The following is a 15918-nucleotide window of genomic DNA, read 5'->3' on the forward strand; positions in this document are numbered from 1 at the left end:
CCGTATGATAACTGAAGAATAAAAGATGAATATAAAATGATCTTTTACTTGAAGCTCAACATTATTGTATAAGAATTAAACACTGACGATTAAGATTAGACGTAGATAATAATATAGAGTATATGTATGTCAAAAATATCTTCTATTGAAAACGTAGGCTCTAATTATCTTTTTGTCTCATTAAGCTTAATGATCCTTATATTAATGAAGTTATATTTGTCAAAAATAATAAAACGATTATATATCTCTAAAATATTTTTTCCACAAATATGTATACGTATAGACTAGTTATTAATTGACTCATTAGTTATTTCATATCAGTGTAGCAAATGAGTTATTGAGTATTAGAGTTTAAGTGAGTTGTTATCATTAGAGAAGATAAACATGGACATTATAATAGTTTGTATTTATAAATAGTCTATCTATCCAGTGCATAAGATGGGTGTCGTAAGAACATATTGTGTGGTGAACAGAAATTTAATAAGGTAATTTAATCTTAGAATATTCCAATAAAAATAACTTGTAGAATACATATTTAATTTTTCTATTATAATATATTACTGTTCTGCTCATTTATAATCATCTTTTCAAATGTGTTCTGTAAAAAATAAAAAAAAATAATAATCTGAGGTTTTGTGTTTGTTTTTAATGATTTGTTTACGTGTAAGATAATAAACATAAATATTTATATAACTGCGCATGTTTCACAGATAACTTTAAAAGTGTTTGATATTATAATATTATACTTATGTTTAAATGGTATGATTGTTAATATCTACATCTTATATATAAAATTCTCGTGTCACAGTGTTAGTCTGCATACTCCTCCGAAACGGGTGGACCGATTCTCATGAAATTTTCTGTGCATATCGGGTAAGTCTGAGAATCGGCCAACATCTATTTTTCATATGTACCACGGGCGAAGCCGGGGCGGGCCGCTAGTAATTTTATATAATATTAACATTATAATATATTTCTATGTGTTTTGTTATCTCCCGCGCGTTATATATGTACCTCTACAATTATAAGTTATATGATTTAACATAATAATAAAATTAATTACAGATATTTTATTTCTTTATTTATTTTTAAACCATAACTACTACTATAGTATTATATTATCTGTGCTATAACTATGATTATTTGTTTCTAGAAACGTCGCAACAAACGCAGCCCTCGGAAAAGCAGATGTAGAGTCACTTGAACTGAAATCATGGAAGGAAATACCGGGGCCTTCAAGGACGATGTCGCTTATCTCCAACTACGCGAAAATCTTCTTTCCAAAGCGTATGTTTTTAATTTAGTAGTTTTTTTATGTTTAGGTAATATTAATGAATGCGCTACAATTTTAGGTACCTATCGTTTTTATCAATAAAATTATAACTCAAAATATCGTTGCCTGGAAGAGATGACTATGCCATATAAGGCTGCCATAAGGCCGGTATTTGTGCATGTTTATTTTTTTGTTAAATGAATGTCTGTTATCCCTATTTGTAATAGTATACAATGAAGTGTTTTCTTACATTCATAAATTATTTTTATTGTACTAGTATAAAATATACCGACTGAATTGAGAAGCTCTTACTTTTTATGAAGTAGATTAATAAAATAACACATATTATGGTAAGATAAATACAAAATTAATTAAATGAATAATTACAGATATGCAAGCTGCAACAGAAAAGCCAATGTTTGATGTAATGCACAAAATGTACGGCCCTATAGTTAAAGTAGATGGACTCTTTGGCGCTCGCTCTATGGTCATATTATTCGACGCTAAAGCATCGGAACAAGTAAAATTTTTAATTATATTAGCTTTTTATCTCTTAATAATATATTTTCAAATGTATTGTTTGTTTAAGTGTAGATGCACTTATTTATTTTTAAATTGGTCGCCATTAAATTGGTCGATTAGTAAACAAATAATTCATATTGTGATATCATCATGTGAATTCTTATTGCAAGAAGATTCTTTCGCATTCGATTAAAATATTATAAAAGAATTTATTTATTTATCCTCCACATTTCTACAAAGGCAGTAATGAAATTATTATATAATACGTTTTGAACGCATTTGATGTTATTTTTCAATATCGATTTAATGCTGCTTATTTGAATACTACATAATATTAGAATAGTGTACTCACAGCATCCATACAAAATATAGTTCAATAGTAAACACAAAACTATTAAGGCGCTTCAGTAGTCAGACCCAAACAATTGCGTTATCGACAAATTCGTTTCCGCAAATGTTCAAATGACTTCATCCCAAAGGAATAACATTTGAATTGTTATCCATGTGTAAAATATTATTTATGTGTGTACTCATATACCTACCTATAAATTAAATTGCTTGTAGGTTCTGCGAGGCGAAAATGTTCTGCCGGTCCGGCCTGGCTTCGATACTCTAGAACTTTATAGAAGGAATAAAAATAAAGCTACCCCTGACTCTCCAACTGGACTCGTTTCAGAGTAAGTATTTATAGACTAGGGGTAAGTATATTAGAAATCGATAATTATGGATAAAATGAGCAGGTTATAAAAAGGGCGTGTGTGCCGAGCACACGTGTCAGAAGTGAAACTTATTTGGCAAGATTTAAAGATATCAAAATCGTCGCCTTGCTCCAAGACGTGACGGTATTGCCATCTTGAAATTTTACTCTCAACGCGCCTAAACAAGTTTCACTTCAAAAATATTAAATTCTGAAAGCGAAAAGAAAATGTAAGAAAAAATCTTCAAACATAAACAAACATTCATTGATATGAAAAACGTCTGTTAGGTACTTTTGAACTTTTCCGTACCTAAATGGAAAATGACAGAAAAACGTATCTTACCAACAATATTATAGCCGCCAAGTTTGTGAGTTTCATATCATGGAGATATTTTTCCCAATCTTGCAAAATTTTAGATTCGAGTGTTTAAGATCATTTCAGGAAAATGGGTTTACGATTTTACATAAGTATTATAAGTTTGAGGAAAGTGCTTACACGTACAAATAGTATTATTAGATACCAAACTACTTCAAAAGACTATTTGGTACAAAATAATGTTATAAGAACATAACTAAGAATAAATCGATACCTGAACATTAAAGACATTATTAAAATTAAATATTCCCTTACAGTCACGGAGAAGTTTGGAAGAGATTTAGGTCGGCGGTGAATCCGATTTTGATGCAGCCGAAAACTATAAGACTGTACCAGAATACATTAAGAGAAGTAGCTGACGAAACTATTACCAGGTAAACGTCAAAACTTGGACTTAATTAAAATAATTGAAGTTTGCGAAGACACCACAATGCTTTTAGCGATTCTATTAGTGGGATGCACTATGAAGTTATGATTCGTGAATAAATAGAGGGTTTCAGTGAGAAATGAATTAATAATTTTAATATCGTAAAAGCTTACTTAAGTTCAAGCTTACACAACAAAATGATTCAAATTATCTCATACGAGGAATGTTTTACTCTAAAGTCAAGATTTATATGTATCTTGTTAATTGCATAGAAAAATGCAAGGGTGTCATAAAAACTGCAAATGAAATACCTAACCAATAACATAATATTCGCAAACAAATTAACACTTTCAGGATTAAATCAAAAAGAAACGCAACAAACATGATAGAGGACTTCGATTTAGAAATGAATCTGTGGTCCCTCGAGTCGATCGGCGCCATAGCGCTCGGCAAACGTCTCCATTGCCTGGATCCCACGCTCCCGAACACTTCACCCGTAAGACAACTCATAGACCGGGAGATACTGACACAAAATTTCGAGTCATTTGTAACAGGATGGCGGTTCTACAGGGGTCTTAGTACGCAATGACAAAAAGAAAAATGATGGTGTGAACGCTGGTACCGGTGGGTTAGTCGCGTGGGCGTTAGTCGAACTCGTCGGAAAAATAGCGAAAGTCAAACGATTTGTAACACAAAAATTTTAGAATTTACCGATAGCCCATAAAAAAGAAGTAGGCGGTAGTGTCATGCCATACTTTTCCGGTATGACTTACAGCCCGCCATACCGACGCGAATGTGTTGATTTAAAAAAAACAATTATTCAACCATTTGTACCAAGCTAACTTTTGCACAGGTAACCATCGTCGTGCAGCCATTTACGAAAATCGCCATGCCATACTTTTCGGACGATTCCAAATGGTCGCCATACCGCCGAAAATCTGCAAAATTTTTTTATTTCGCTTATCTTTTTGTACCAGTATTGCATTTGGCTTTTTGGAGAGTATTTGATAAAATGTGACCATTATTATATTTGCCATACTTCTAGTAGGGGGAAAAAGTGCTGTCATACTTGAAAAATAAATTTATTATTAATTTATATAAGTGAAGATTTCCAACACCTAGATCTTTGAAATTTTGTATTTATATTCGTTGATCCTCAAACTTACAGGAAAAATAAGTGCCATACTGTTACAAATCGTTTGACTTTCGCTATTTTCCGACGAGTTCGACTAACGCCCACGCGACTAAGCCGCCGGTACCAGCGTTCACACCATCATTTTTCTTTTTGTCATTGCGTACTAAGAACCCTGTAGAACCGCCATCCTGTTACAAATGACTCGAAATTTTGTGTCAGTATCTCCCGGTCTATCATTCAAACCGTTCGAGACATATTTGTGCTCGTTGAAAAACTGGAATTCCGACCGAATATTTGGCGATATATCTCGACACCAACGTACAGACAGATCATGCTACGGTACAAGGAACTTGACAGGTGATTTTCTATATTTATACCTTTTATGTCAAGATTTAAAATTCTATTTTGCTTGAAACCAACGAAAGTTAAATCACCATTTCTTTTAATGCCAGACATTTTCTTAGAGATTCATTGTTATACAAGAGGTAAAGGTAATTTTACAAAAGAGCTTTGTCTATTTTATATATCTGGGGGCACGGCAGTGCCCCCGCCAAGTCGAGCAAAAAAAAAGCGGCACGGCCGTACCATCCTTTTCTCGAAGCAATTCGGGCCTTTTTCGACCCCCTATAATTCGGTTGTGGATAAAGCAAGAAACCTGAATCTTCAGTAACTAATCCGGCATTGTATAAACACGGAATACTTAAAATTTCAGTCAATTTGAACCAGTAGTTTAAGAATGACAACTTGTTAAAGTTTCTAAATTTTGTCACTCACTGACTCACCGATCATCAAAAGTCCAAGGCACTTCTAGCAGACTTAGAAGCTTCATATTTGGAATACATATAGAGTTTAGTGTCTTAATCATAGGAAAACTTAAATATTTTGTAATTTCGGTCCAGTTTTCCAAATACACCAACTGCATCAATAACTTTGTAATCCCATATAAATATATGGGACTACAAAGTTATTTATGCAGTTGATGGTTGGTGGTGGTTATAAATTTAATAGGTGTAGATAGGTACCTACCATATGAGGCAAGGGAGGGGGTATAGGGTGGGTAAGGGTGTGTTTAGCCCATGAAACTGAACAACATTAGGTATTACTTGTAAAATGGTCGACGTAATAAAAAACACATGATTGGACATGTCTTGAAGTACGAAAATCTAATAATGCATAGGTACGAGCTTGGTCCGGTCAAAACTAAATTTGAAATTATTAATAGAGCTTATGTTCATCGCGAACAATTTCCCATATGTATAGCCTATGCTATAACTATACATAAAAGTCAGGGCCTAAGCCTAAGTAATGCGCTGATGGATATAGGTTCTGCAGTGTTCACATCCGGTCAAGCTTACGTAGCACTTTCGAGAGTTACAAGTCAGGGCGGTTTACATCTCATTAATGTCGACTTTGGAAGTATTAAAGCGCAGGAATCATCAATTTGTGAATACAACAGATTAAGAAGTATTAGACTACAAGCCCGCATAGGACAAAAATATGGGTCAAATGAACCACCAGGGGACATATCTAGAACGATAGCAGAGCAAAAAATAATAAGATTCATCACTATGCCGTCACTTGTAAGCTGTCCAACTGAGTGCAGATGAGAATTGAAAAGTACAGGTAGACTCGGTAAATTTTGGTCATATATTTTTGTACGGCATTCTTAACCATCGATAGATCCATTAAAAATAATAAGAAACCGCTCAGTGCCGTACAAAAATGGTGGTCCACCAAGTCGGAATTTTTATTTAATTTCCGAGAGTTACCGGGGGTAAATTTGGTCATTTGACCATGTACGGCATCTGTGTCATACTATTGCTATACTGCTTTTAATCCATTATTCCGCAACGCCGTACAAAAATTATGGGGACAAGGGGAAAAAATCGAGAGTTGTAATCCCCTCTCTTTCCCCACTCCAGGGGGTCATTTGACACAACACGAAATAAATTTATTTTTAAAGTATTTTATGCATAGATAATATTTTTTCATGTGCCGTACATTTTCGTTGGTTCAAAGGGGAAAAATCTGAAAAAGAAAAAAATCCATATAACGAAATGTTTGCTTTATATTTTTATAATAAAATATAAATATACATTAATATTAAGAAGCTCGAGGTGGTTAATTATCACCTTGGAAAGTCGGAGTCAGGTGGAATGGACTCCGTTAAATTGATGAACTAATAAAAAAACTATGAACGAAAAGATGTGAATTATATGCAATCAGTCAATGAATACAGGTAAAGTCACAAGCAAATGCTAGTAATATATACATATTCAAAATGTACAAGTAAAGCGCTTTCAAATGATACCAAACACTGCATATTTATCTTAACTTTATTTTTTTACTCTGTATGTTTTGTCCGCTAGAGGGCGCCACATTAGATTTTGTGAAACCCCATATAGCCTTTAGCTAGCTGGTCGCTGGTTATCCAGTGAACAATTCAGACGCTTCTAATGATATGTCATTTGTCGAATTCTGATAAGTAGTTTAGAAGTTACGAGGGAATAGATGAACATACATACATGACCTGTAAACAACCATAACCCTCCTTTTGCTTTGCCGTAGTTGGGTAAAAATATGTTAATGCCGTACTGTATCAAATGGCCATAAAGCACCCTTAAAATTGTAGCTTTCGTCGCTTTCATCAGCCTAAAAGATGTGGTCTGCACAAAAATGTACGGCATCGTTTTTTCCTAATTTATCTATGTTAATACTATTTAAAACAACGAATAAAGTGTAGAAAACTATTATATTTCATTAATCTACGATGTTTAAACTTTAACAAAATTTCTGGTTTTGCATTTCTCTATAACTTTTTTTAGAACGGTTTCTTTTGAACGGCAATACTATACAACAATTGAATTTTACAATATCATGTTAAAAAAAAAGTTCCCGTACAGGGTCAAATGACCTTACAGCTCTTTATATCAAGAATTCGATGAAATTAAGATGATTATTGGTATACATTTAAAAGAACAATTATTTTTTGACGGCATTGCTTTTAATAGTACTTTTGAGTGCTAGATAATATTTTGGAACCGAAGCCGTACTTAGTCAAATGACCCCCTGGAGTGGGGAAAGAGAGGGGATTGCAACTCTCGATTTTTTCCCCTTGTCCCCATGATTTTTGTACGGCGTTGCGGAATAATGGATTAAAAGCAGTATAGCAATAGTATGACACAGATGCCGTACATGGTCAAATGACCAAATTTACCCCCGGTAACTCTCGGAAATTAAATAAAAATTCCGACTTGGTGGACCACCATTTTAGTACGGCACTGAGCGGTTTCTTATTATTTTTAATGGATCTATCGATGGTTAAGAATGCCGTACAAAAATATATGACCAAAATTTACCGAGTCTACCTGTACTTTTCAATTCTCATCTGCACTCAGTTGGACAGCTTACAAGTGACGGCATAGTGATGAATCTTATTATTTTTTGCTCTGCTATCGTTCTAGATATGTCCCCTGGTGGTTCATTTGACCCATATTTTTGTCCTATGCGGGCTTGTAGTCTATATTTACCGTCCAGACTTGTCAAAAATTGAGACATCAAAGCCTCCGAGAAAAGCCCATAGAGACAGGGAGTGGGCTTTGAGAAAAACTGTGGCTGAAGCTCAAGAAGTAGTACCGGAAAAAAAAAAGAGGAAGACTACATATAAAAATAAGAAAATATCATAAGACCTTTAACAAAATTCGTTAGAAGTAGATGGTATCAAAAAGAAAGGCTCTACAAAAAGAAGTGAGATCCCATCAAAAACATCCTGTAAAAAACCCAAGTCTCGCAGCTCAGTCTTTCTACCGTCAAAAGTTGTGAGATCCATGTAATACCAAGTCGGTTAATCTATTTAGTGTCTACTTGAAGGACCTTCTGTCTTAAGTTATTACATAAGTTATTATCATGCCAATATTAAAAATATTTAACGTTTTAAACAAATAGATCGACTTGGACATCGCATGAAAACAAAATGAATATTACAATATTATATTAGATTCTTTAGTCTCTCGCGCCTCACGCGATTGAAACTCTCGTTCCTGTTGGTCGCTGGCCCGTCGTGCTGTGTGATACATACTAATAATCAAATCAAGCGATGTCCAAGTCGATTTATTTGTTTAAAGCGTTAAATATTTTTAATATTGGCATGATAATAACTTATGTAATAACTTAAGACAGAAGGTCCTTCAAGTAGACACTAAATAGATTAACCGACTTGGTATTACATGGATCTCACAACTTTTGACGGTAGAAAGACTGAGCTGCGAGACTTGGGTTTTTTACAGGATGTTTTTGATGGGATCCATTTATCCTTTTTCCATTAGTTTCAATTTCGTCGAAGCTTTTAACGATTTATAAATAATAACAATTCAATTCTTTCATAAATTGAATTTTGGTTTGCTTTTGCTCTTTATAAGCTCTTTTTCATTAATTCTTAATCACTATGATAATATATAGTTTTAATTAAGAGTTAATCTAATCATATAGATTAACCGCACAATTCATCAAAGAAGCGAAAAACGAACTGAAGACACGCGACAAAAAACCCAACGAAGAGAGAGGAGTGTTAGAAAAACTGCTTGAAATCGACGACAAAATGGCGACCATCATGGCCAGTGACATGCTATTCGCCGGCGTTGATACGGTAATTAATTAATATCGATCATAGATTAATCATTATAAACTTTAATTAAGGCATTATTATGATGTATCATTCAATATATTGGTCAACGTGATGAGTGCTTCAATAAATAATTGGAGCTCGTTTCATAATTTTCAACGTAATTTATAGCGCTATATTAAAGGCTTTATGTGGAAGTTAATTTGCAAGTATATGCCATTTTAGGATTAATGCTTTAATTAATTTTTAATATACAGGTACAATAGATAAGTAACTGTGGTGAATAGGCTGATTAAGATTTATTTGTATAAAGTGTACAAATCTTTGAATGGATAATATTTTGTGTTATGTTATACCTATTAAAAGAAATTCTATAATTTTTTTAAGGTAGGTAAGGTAGCAACTTGTAATAGAGTTTTTTGAGTCGTACTTCCATTTGTCAAGTTTATAATACCGCGATTAATTGCTACAGCTTCGCGTTAAATTGACCTTAGTATAATAATTAACAGAAACCTCAGATGCCTACTTAACCAATAGTTTGTGGTCAGATACATACGCGATAAATCGCTTAGAATCCAATGAAAAATCTACTCCTGAAAAACAAATCTACTATCATTAATAATAGCATACTATTCACAAAGGAATTACTGTTTACATTTTAAACCATTGCGTTTTCACTACATTAAACTCGAATACGTAACTTTAAAAGCAAAACAGTTATTTGAATTAAATTAAAACAATGAACGTTTCTTTTGTGCTACGACGTTGTGATTGCATTTTTATATGCGAGAAATTGCACTTTCTAGAACTGATCGTTACGTACACATTTTCCAGATTCAAAATAATTGGATTTATTGAAATATAATAAGTTAAAATTTGCCAGAATAAATATACAGAAAAAAAGGCATTTCTTAGTTATTTTCCTTATAGATATCGCTTCTGTTACCTAATTACAAGTAAACAGTAAATGTTAGGACCAGATTATTTTCCTAGCACATTAGGTATGATTAATTTAATTCCAATTTTTTTAGCTCTACAATAGTGAAGTTTCCAACATCAAATAATGTAAAAAAAACTTTAATAAGTTAACAACTTAACTTTATAACCCTAAAACACACTTAAAATTACTTGGATAGTTGAATTAATTATACTAGTATTACACTAACTATTTATATAACTAAATATGTATTAATAAGATACTGTATTAATGTAAATAACAATTTCATTCCAGACGTCAAACAGCGTAATAACAACTCTATAGGGTAACGGCACCAGTGGTCAGCCTCATAACAGCTTTTTGAAGTTTGGACAATTGCCATTTCTACAACAATCGTCGAATAAAAAAACGTACAACATGTATGGATTTATTGTTTATTGTAGTTTCGAATCAACGTTTATTAAAAACAATAATTCTCTTAGTAAAATATATAATTAATTTTAAACAAAAAATGGCCCAGTGTCCCTGTGAACAGCCTCTAAAAACCAATAAACAGCCTTGTTGAACCCAGTGTTCAGCCTTTAGTAAGTATAACTCATAATGATATCAAAATAAACAATGTTATATCAAAATCAACGATATTAATCACATTTTTATAGCAACGATTCACTTAGCACAAAAAAATGTATATCGCACATAATGCATTATTATTTTAAACATACTATTACAATCTCTTTGTGTCTTCTTATTTTCTAGGAACTTGTTATTACTTATCATAAAAACAGCAATAATTCTTTTTAAAAAAATCAACGATATTAGTATATAATATGTCCTATTGATGTATCTATAATCCATATGTTCTACTGGCCTCCCTAATCGGCATTCCACTTCGTATGGCTTCCATGGCAGATGAGAGTTTCTCTGGAGGATACTGTTGTCTTGGCGGCATTTTTAGCTAAAAAAAAGGGAACAATAATAACTTTTGGATATGAATACACATAATACCATTATTTCAGGTAAAACTTAACTAACTTATAGATTTACACACAAATTTATACTTAAAATATTATTTCAATAACATCGTGGCTGAATACTGGATCATTGAGACCACAGATTGAGACCCAGTGGTCAGCCGCTTGAAAAGATATTTTGAAATGCGGCTGACCACTGGGTTATCTAACAATTAGGAAATAATCCCAGTAATCAGCCCCGGGGCTGTCCATTGGATCTTTCATAAAAAATCAGTATCCAATGGTCAGCCCCTCAAATTTTTAACTAAAAAAACAATATTTTTTATCAAATTTCATAAAATTAAATGCTCCAAGTAATCTATAAAGTTATTATCTATAAAACACACTCACATTTCATACTAAAATATGTTATTTCTCACCTTTCAAAAGAGCACCACGTGAAACAAAAAATATGGCGAACATGACACTTCTGCTCTTGTCGGCGGACAGCACCTGTATGAACGTGTTTACTTCTCTCCCCTGACCCCCTGCCGCTCCTATTGCGTGATGCATGAACCAATAACGAAACAGAGCTTCTATTTAAGTGCGCGTGATTTGGTTATTTTGATTGCAGCGATATTTATGGCCAATAAACAACGCAATAGGCTGATCACTGGTGCCTGGCTGACCACTGGTGCCGTTACCCTATCTGCTGGCAAACAATCCGGAAAAGCAAAACAAACTGCGTGAAGAACTATTATCTGACAGCGAAAGGCGGCCATATTTAAAAGCCTGCATAAAGGAGTCAATGCGAATGTTGCCAGTCGTTATAGGAAATATAAGGAAAATATCAAAAGATTACAATCTACTGGGATATAAAATACCTAAAAATGTGAGTGATTTTATTAATAGTTTCCACAATGATTGAAAGTTTGATTAATGATTATGTATACGTAGGTACTATTATTTAAATTACTCAAATACTCATACCATTTCTGACATCTAAAGTTATTCTCAAAACCGGAGATTACATCGATTGAATTTTTAAGACATTACCTTATTATTATTAATGAAGACTTTAGCATGTGTATATGCCTGAAATTATAATTAAAAGAATTAATAAAAACTATTTAGTTCAAATCGATTTATTTTAAATATACGCATTTATAACAACAGAATAAAAACGAATTATTTACTGATCAAGGCTTGTATCCTTATAGTGCATATTACTAATTTCACTTTCACAGATAATAATATAATAATAAACTAAACAAATTGTTAATTCCACAGACGGACATATTCTTCATCCACCAATACCTATCCATGCTAGAGTCTCACTTTCCTCGCCCGACGGAGTTCATTCCTGAACGATGGATCGCTGACAAAGCTGACCCGCTGTACTATCGTAACGCTGACCCGTTTGCGTTCAATCCGTTCGGCTTCGGGGCCAGAAGTTGTATAGGTAATTGTTTTTTAAAATAAAAATATTTAATAAAATTGAAGAGTATCCGAAACTGGATGATAAGAAATGAATTAAAATCAAACCACTGACAACTGAAACTCTTTTAATATAAGAAAATTCATAAATTTTAGTTTCCTTCAATTTTTGAATAAATGTATCATGTCTGTATACGTAGTACTGGGATAGAGAGGATGGTTAATAAGCAATTTCAGTTATATAAAAATCCGTGAAAGCAAACTTTATTTATTAATTAATTCTCTACCATAGCTGCCAAAACTTCCAATTTCTAAAAAAAACCTATTAAAACCGGCTTTAAAAAAGAATATATTATATTCTACGTTTTGTACTATATATTTCTTTTTTCAGGGCGTCGTATAGCTGAATTGGAGATGGAAACTTTTATAAGTACAGTGATACAAAAGTTTCGACTCGATTGGATCGGCCCTCCGATAAAGACGAAACTGGGAGGCATTAACTACGTCGTTAAACCTTTTAATTTTGTTTTTAAAGACATTTAATGAGTCGATTATAAAAGAAGCCTGATTTTTTAAGAAACCTTTTTGTTATATTTACTTAATGTAGTTAGAGTTTAAGGAATGTAATATAATATAATTTTCATACTTGAATACACTATTTTTTATATTATTGGGTACTTTTATTTTCTCTCCTTACTTTTTCCTTGTAAACGGACTTATTTTACTAAAGATTTTTATTTTTCACATAGCAAATGTATCGATAAGCTGTTACAGAAATTATTTCGAATACGCAAGCTTTCGTTAGCTTACTAGGTGTTTTCTAATAAAAAGTTAGTTTTGCACATCTAATAAATGTTTATTATTTTTATTTCTTTAACCAATGATTAGAAAACTATAATATTATCATTTTCTTACATCCAAAACATTATTCAAACATAAAAACTTTTCCTACAAGCGTATTTCAATAATTCATTACATTTACCCGATCCTTAGTCATAAAGTTGAAAGATCGTCGATACATGCTTCCCAAGCAAAGTGTTTCGTCTCTTCATGAATATATTAGACAAAATAACGCCCTTGCATTATTTTACATAAAAATGAATAGGTACACTGATATGAATTCATATGAAAAATTCTCTAGAGTGCCGTTCCCTCTATTTGGATGCGACGAAATTGTGTGTCGTTCTCGTATTGTGACAGGTTTAAAGATTGTATTTCTTTTTGTATCATGTAACGAAAAAATACTGTTTATACTGTATTATTCGCATTATTTCTTATTAAGCATAATATTAAAACCTCCATTGGATTACATTGAATATGACCAGTTTGTCATATCCTGATAAACTAAATGGACCATGTTCACAAGTTGTGAAACTCACTAATACTTGACAAATTACCCATATTTTTTGTACAAAAATATTTCTTAAGAAAATATTATATCAAATGGTAGCGCTTAATCTCTTAACTGTAAGTATTTTATCAAATACTGTGGTCTAGAACCTTCACCATACAGTCATATTTATTTCACAACATGTGGTACACACACGAACTCATACACAACATTGTACGAAAGTTCAGAATAAGAGAAATTTTTTCCCGTTATCGCGTGACTAAAACCCGGCCATATTCGATTGGAAAAATTTACGTCATGTGGCATTTGGACCAAATGTTCCCAGGCTCCAGTTTACTAATTGTTTTTACTATTACTTGCATGAATACCCTTTATTTATAGTCACTCGGAGATATTTTGATGTACAAATATTTACTAGCCAGTAAATACATAATCCCAGTCACAAAAAGGTTAGATACAAACCGTAAAATTTTCAGCTCTTCGTGTGGTATTTTGACCCCTCAACTTTTTATTAAAATTGTAGATACAGCTATAACCCTTACTTTCCCTATAGTTTGTATGCCAGTTCAAATATTTTCTGCCAGAAATAAATATCTTTTGTAGAAAAGGCTCGCAAACAAATTGACATCCCGGAAACATAGAACTCATATTTAAATGTAATTTAACAGTATAATAGTGTACTTACAACGAAAGCATTGAAATAGCATTGTGCATTAATATTTAAAAGAATATACCAGTTACAATGCTAACCAGAAAATTCAAGCCACATTCAGCATGACATAAATGCTGTATTAAGATTCGACCTACTTACGTCTGTATCCTAACGCCGCGGTTGAATTAAGGATGTAACACGAAGCAGGCTGTCTTCTGTCTAAGGCTTACGTTGTTAAGTGAAATACATACATCAAGCAATTCTAATTGAAGTGTCAGGATCAGAGGTGCCGGCCGTATGAGCCACAGTAAACAGAATACGAATAGTAGGGGAACTACCTACAAATCATTTGCAACGGACGGCGAAACATGTAAGCAGTCATCGCGATATGTAGTAGAGATTGCTCTCTTGACAGAGCACACAAAGCCTATCGTTATGTAAAGATAACGTCGTAATTACAAGTTAAAGATTTACAAAGAAACATCCCTATTGTTTCAGAGGTGCGTAGATACTAAGTAATTATTGTTTAGGAAAGCTTAGTTGCCTTACTGTTTGTATTCTATTTACTATGTGAACCAAGTTTGTAACCAGCAAAACATCGCCTGCTGTAATAGCTCACGTTCTGTATCGTTTAAACCGGAAAGCTGTAGCTAATGACACACCACAGAGTGCTGCAAGAAGAATGTAATTAAAGGGAAAGACTTTGTTGTTATACCTTTTTATGATTTGCATGTTCGTATTTGTAATTCCAGAGAAAAGGTTTTGGATATAGTTAAGATAATTATAATATTAGCTTGATTAATTAATTATTATAATACTAGATCATCTATAACTAAAATAACCTCACAAAACTAAATTAATATAAATAAGAATCAATCAAGAAATACATTAAAAGAGTCCCGAAATAAGCCTATATAAGTATTTAGCGAATGCGAAACGATCTTGTCTTCTTGGAAGTATTTCAAGTAATTCTCTTTCATTGGTCGCTAATTGAAGTGAAGATTTCCCTCGCAGGTGAACTTCTAACATAATGTAACTCACGAGATAGGCCTTAATTACATTCCAATTTCGCCAAGTTTGCGGTTTATTTATAGATTCGAAAACGTATATAGGCTGTAATCGATTCTAATTTGGGTCGTAAATCTATTATGAAAAGGTTTGCTATTCTGAACAGATTTACTACGTATAACAAAGATTTATTTTATATAAGACATTAAATATTTTTAACAATTATTTTAGTACTTACTGCTCACAGTCACATACCTATATTGTTAATATTATGAATATGTATGAACAAAATTCAATATCGTTAAAGATAAAATTTTATGTCTTAAAAGACTCATTCATTGTTTGAAAGTACATAGAATTCAGAAACCCTTCACAGACCTATGCTTTCTCCAATTGACTTCTTATTTAAATCCTACTACTATTATAAAGGCGAAAGTTTGTATGGATGTAGGTATGGATGTTTCTTACTCTTTCACGTAAAAACTACTGAACCGATTACAATGAAATTTAGCACAGATATAGAGGGTAACTTGGATTAACACATAGAATAAGTTTTATCCCGGAAATCCCGCGGGAACGGGAACTATGCGGG

The 15918-nt window shown here is 32.7% G+C and overlaps 1 protein-coding gene across 1 annotated transcript; it reads left to right on the forward strand.

Annotated features, from left to right (window-relative positions):
* The first annotated feature begins 400 nt into the window (after positions 1 to 400).
* LOC149481156 (cytochrome P450 CYP12A2-like) lies at positions 401 to 12985 on the forward strand. Its single transcript, XM_089706175.1, has 12 exons — positions 401 to 485; positions 1154 to 1287; positions 1663 to 1793; positions 2360 to 2472; positions 3126 to 3242; positions 3590 to 3741; positions 4604 to 4727; positions 8859 to 9015; positions 10223 to 10249; positions 11585 to 11770; positions 12169 to 12340; positions 12707 to 12985. Exons 1-12 carry the CDS (start codon positions 439 to 441, stop codon positions 12856 to 12858), a joined length of 1512 nt encoding a protein of 503 aa, XP_089562301.1. The 5' UTR covers positions 401 to 438; the 3' UTR covers positions 12859 to 12985.
* Positions 12986 to 15918: the final 2933 nt, after the last annotated feature.

Source organism: Colias philodice, chromosome 17, assembly GCF_061535455.1.
Source record: "Colias philodice isolate Cphi_HAF_F1 chromosome 17, ilColPhil1 Martin Lab GWU primary, whole genome shotgun sequence".
NCBI lineage: Eukaryota > Metazoa > Arthropoda > Insecta > Lepidoptera > Pieridae > Colias > Colias philodice.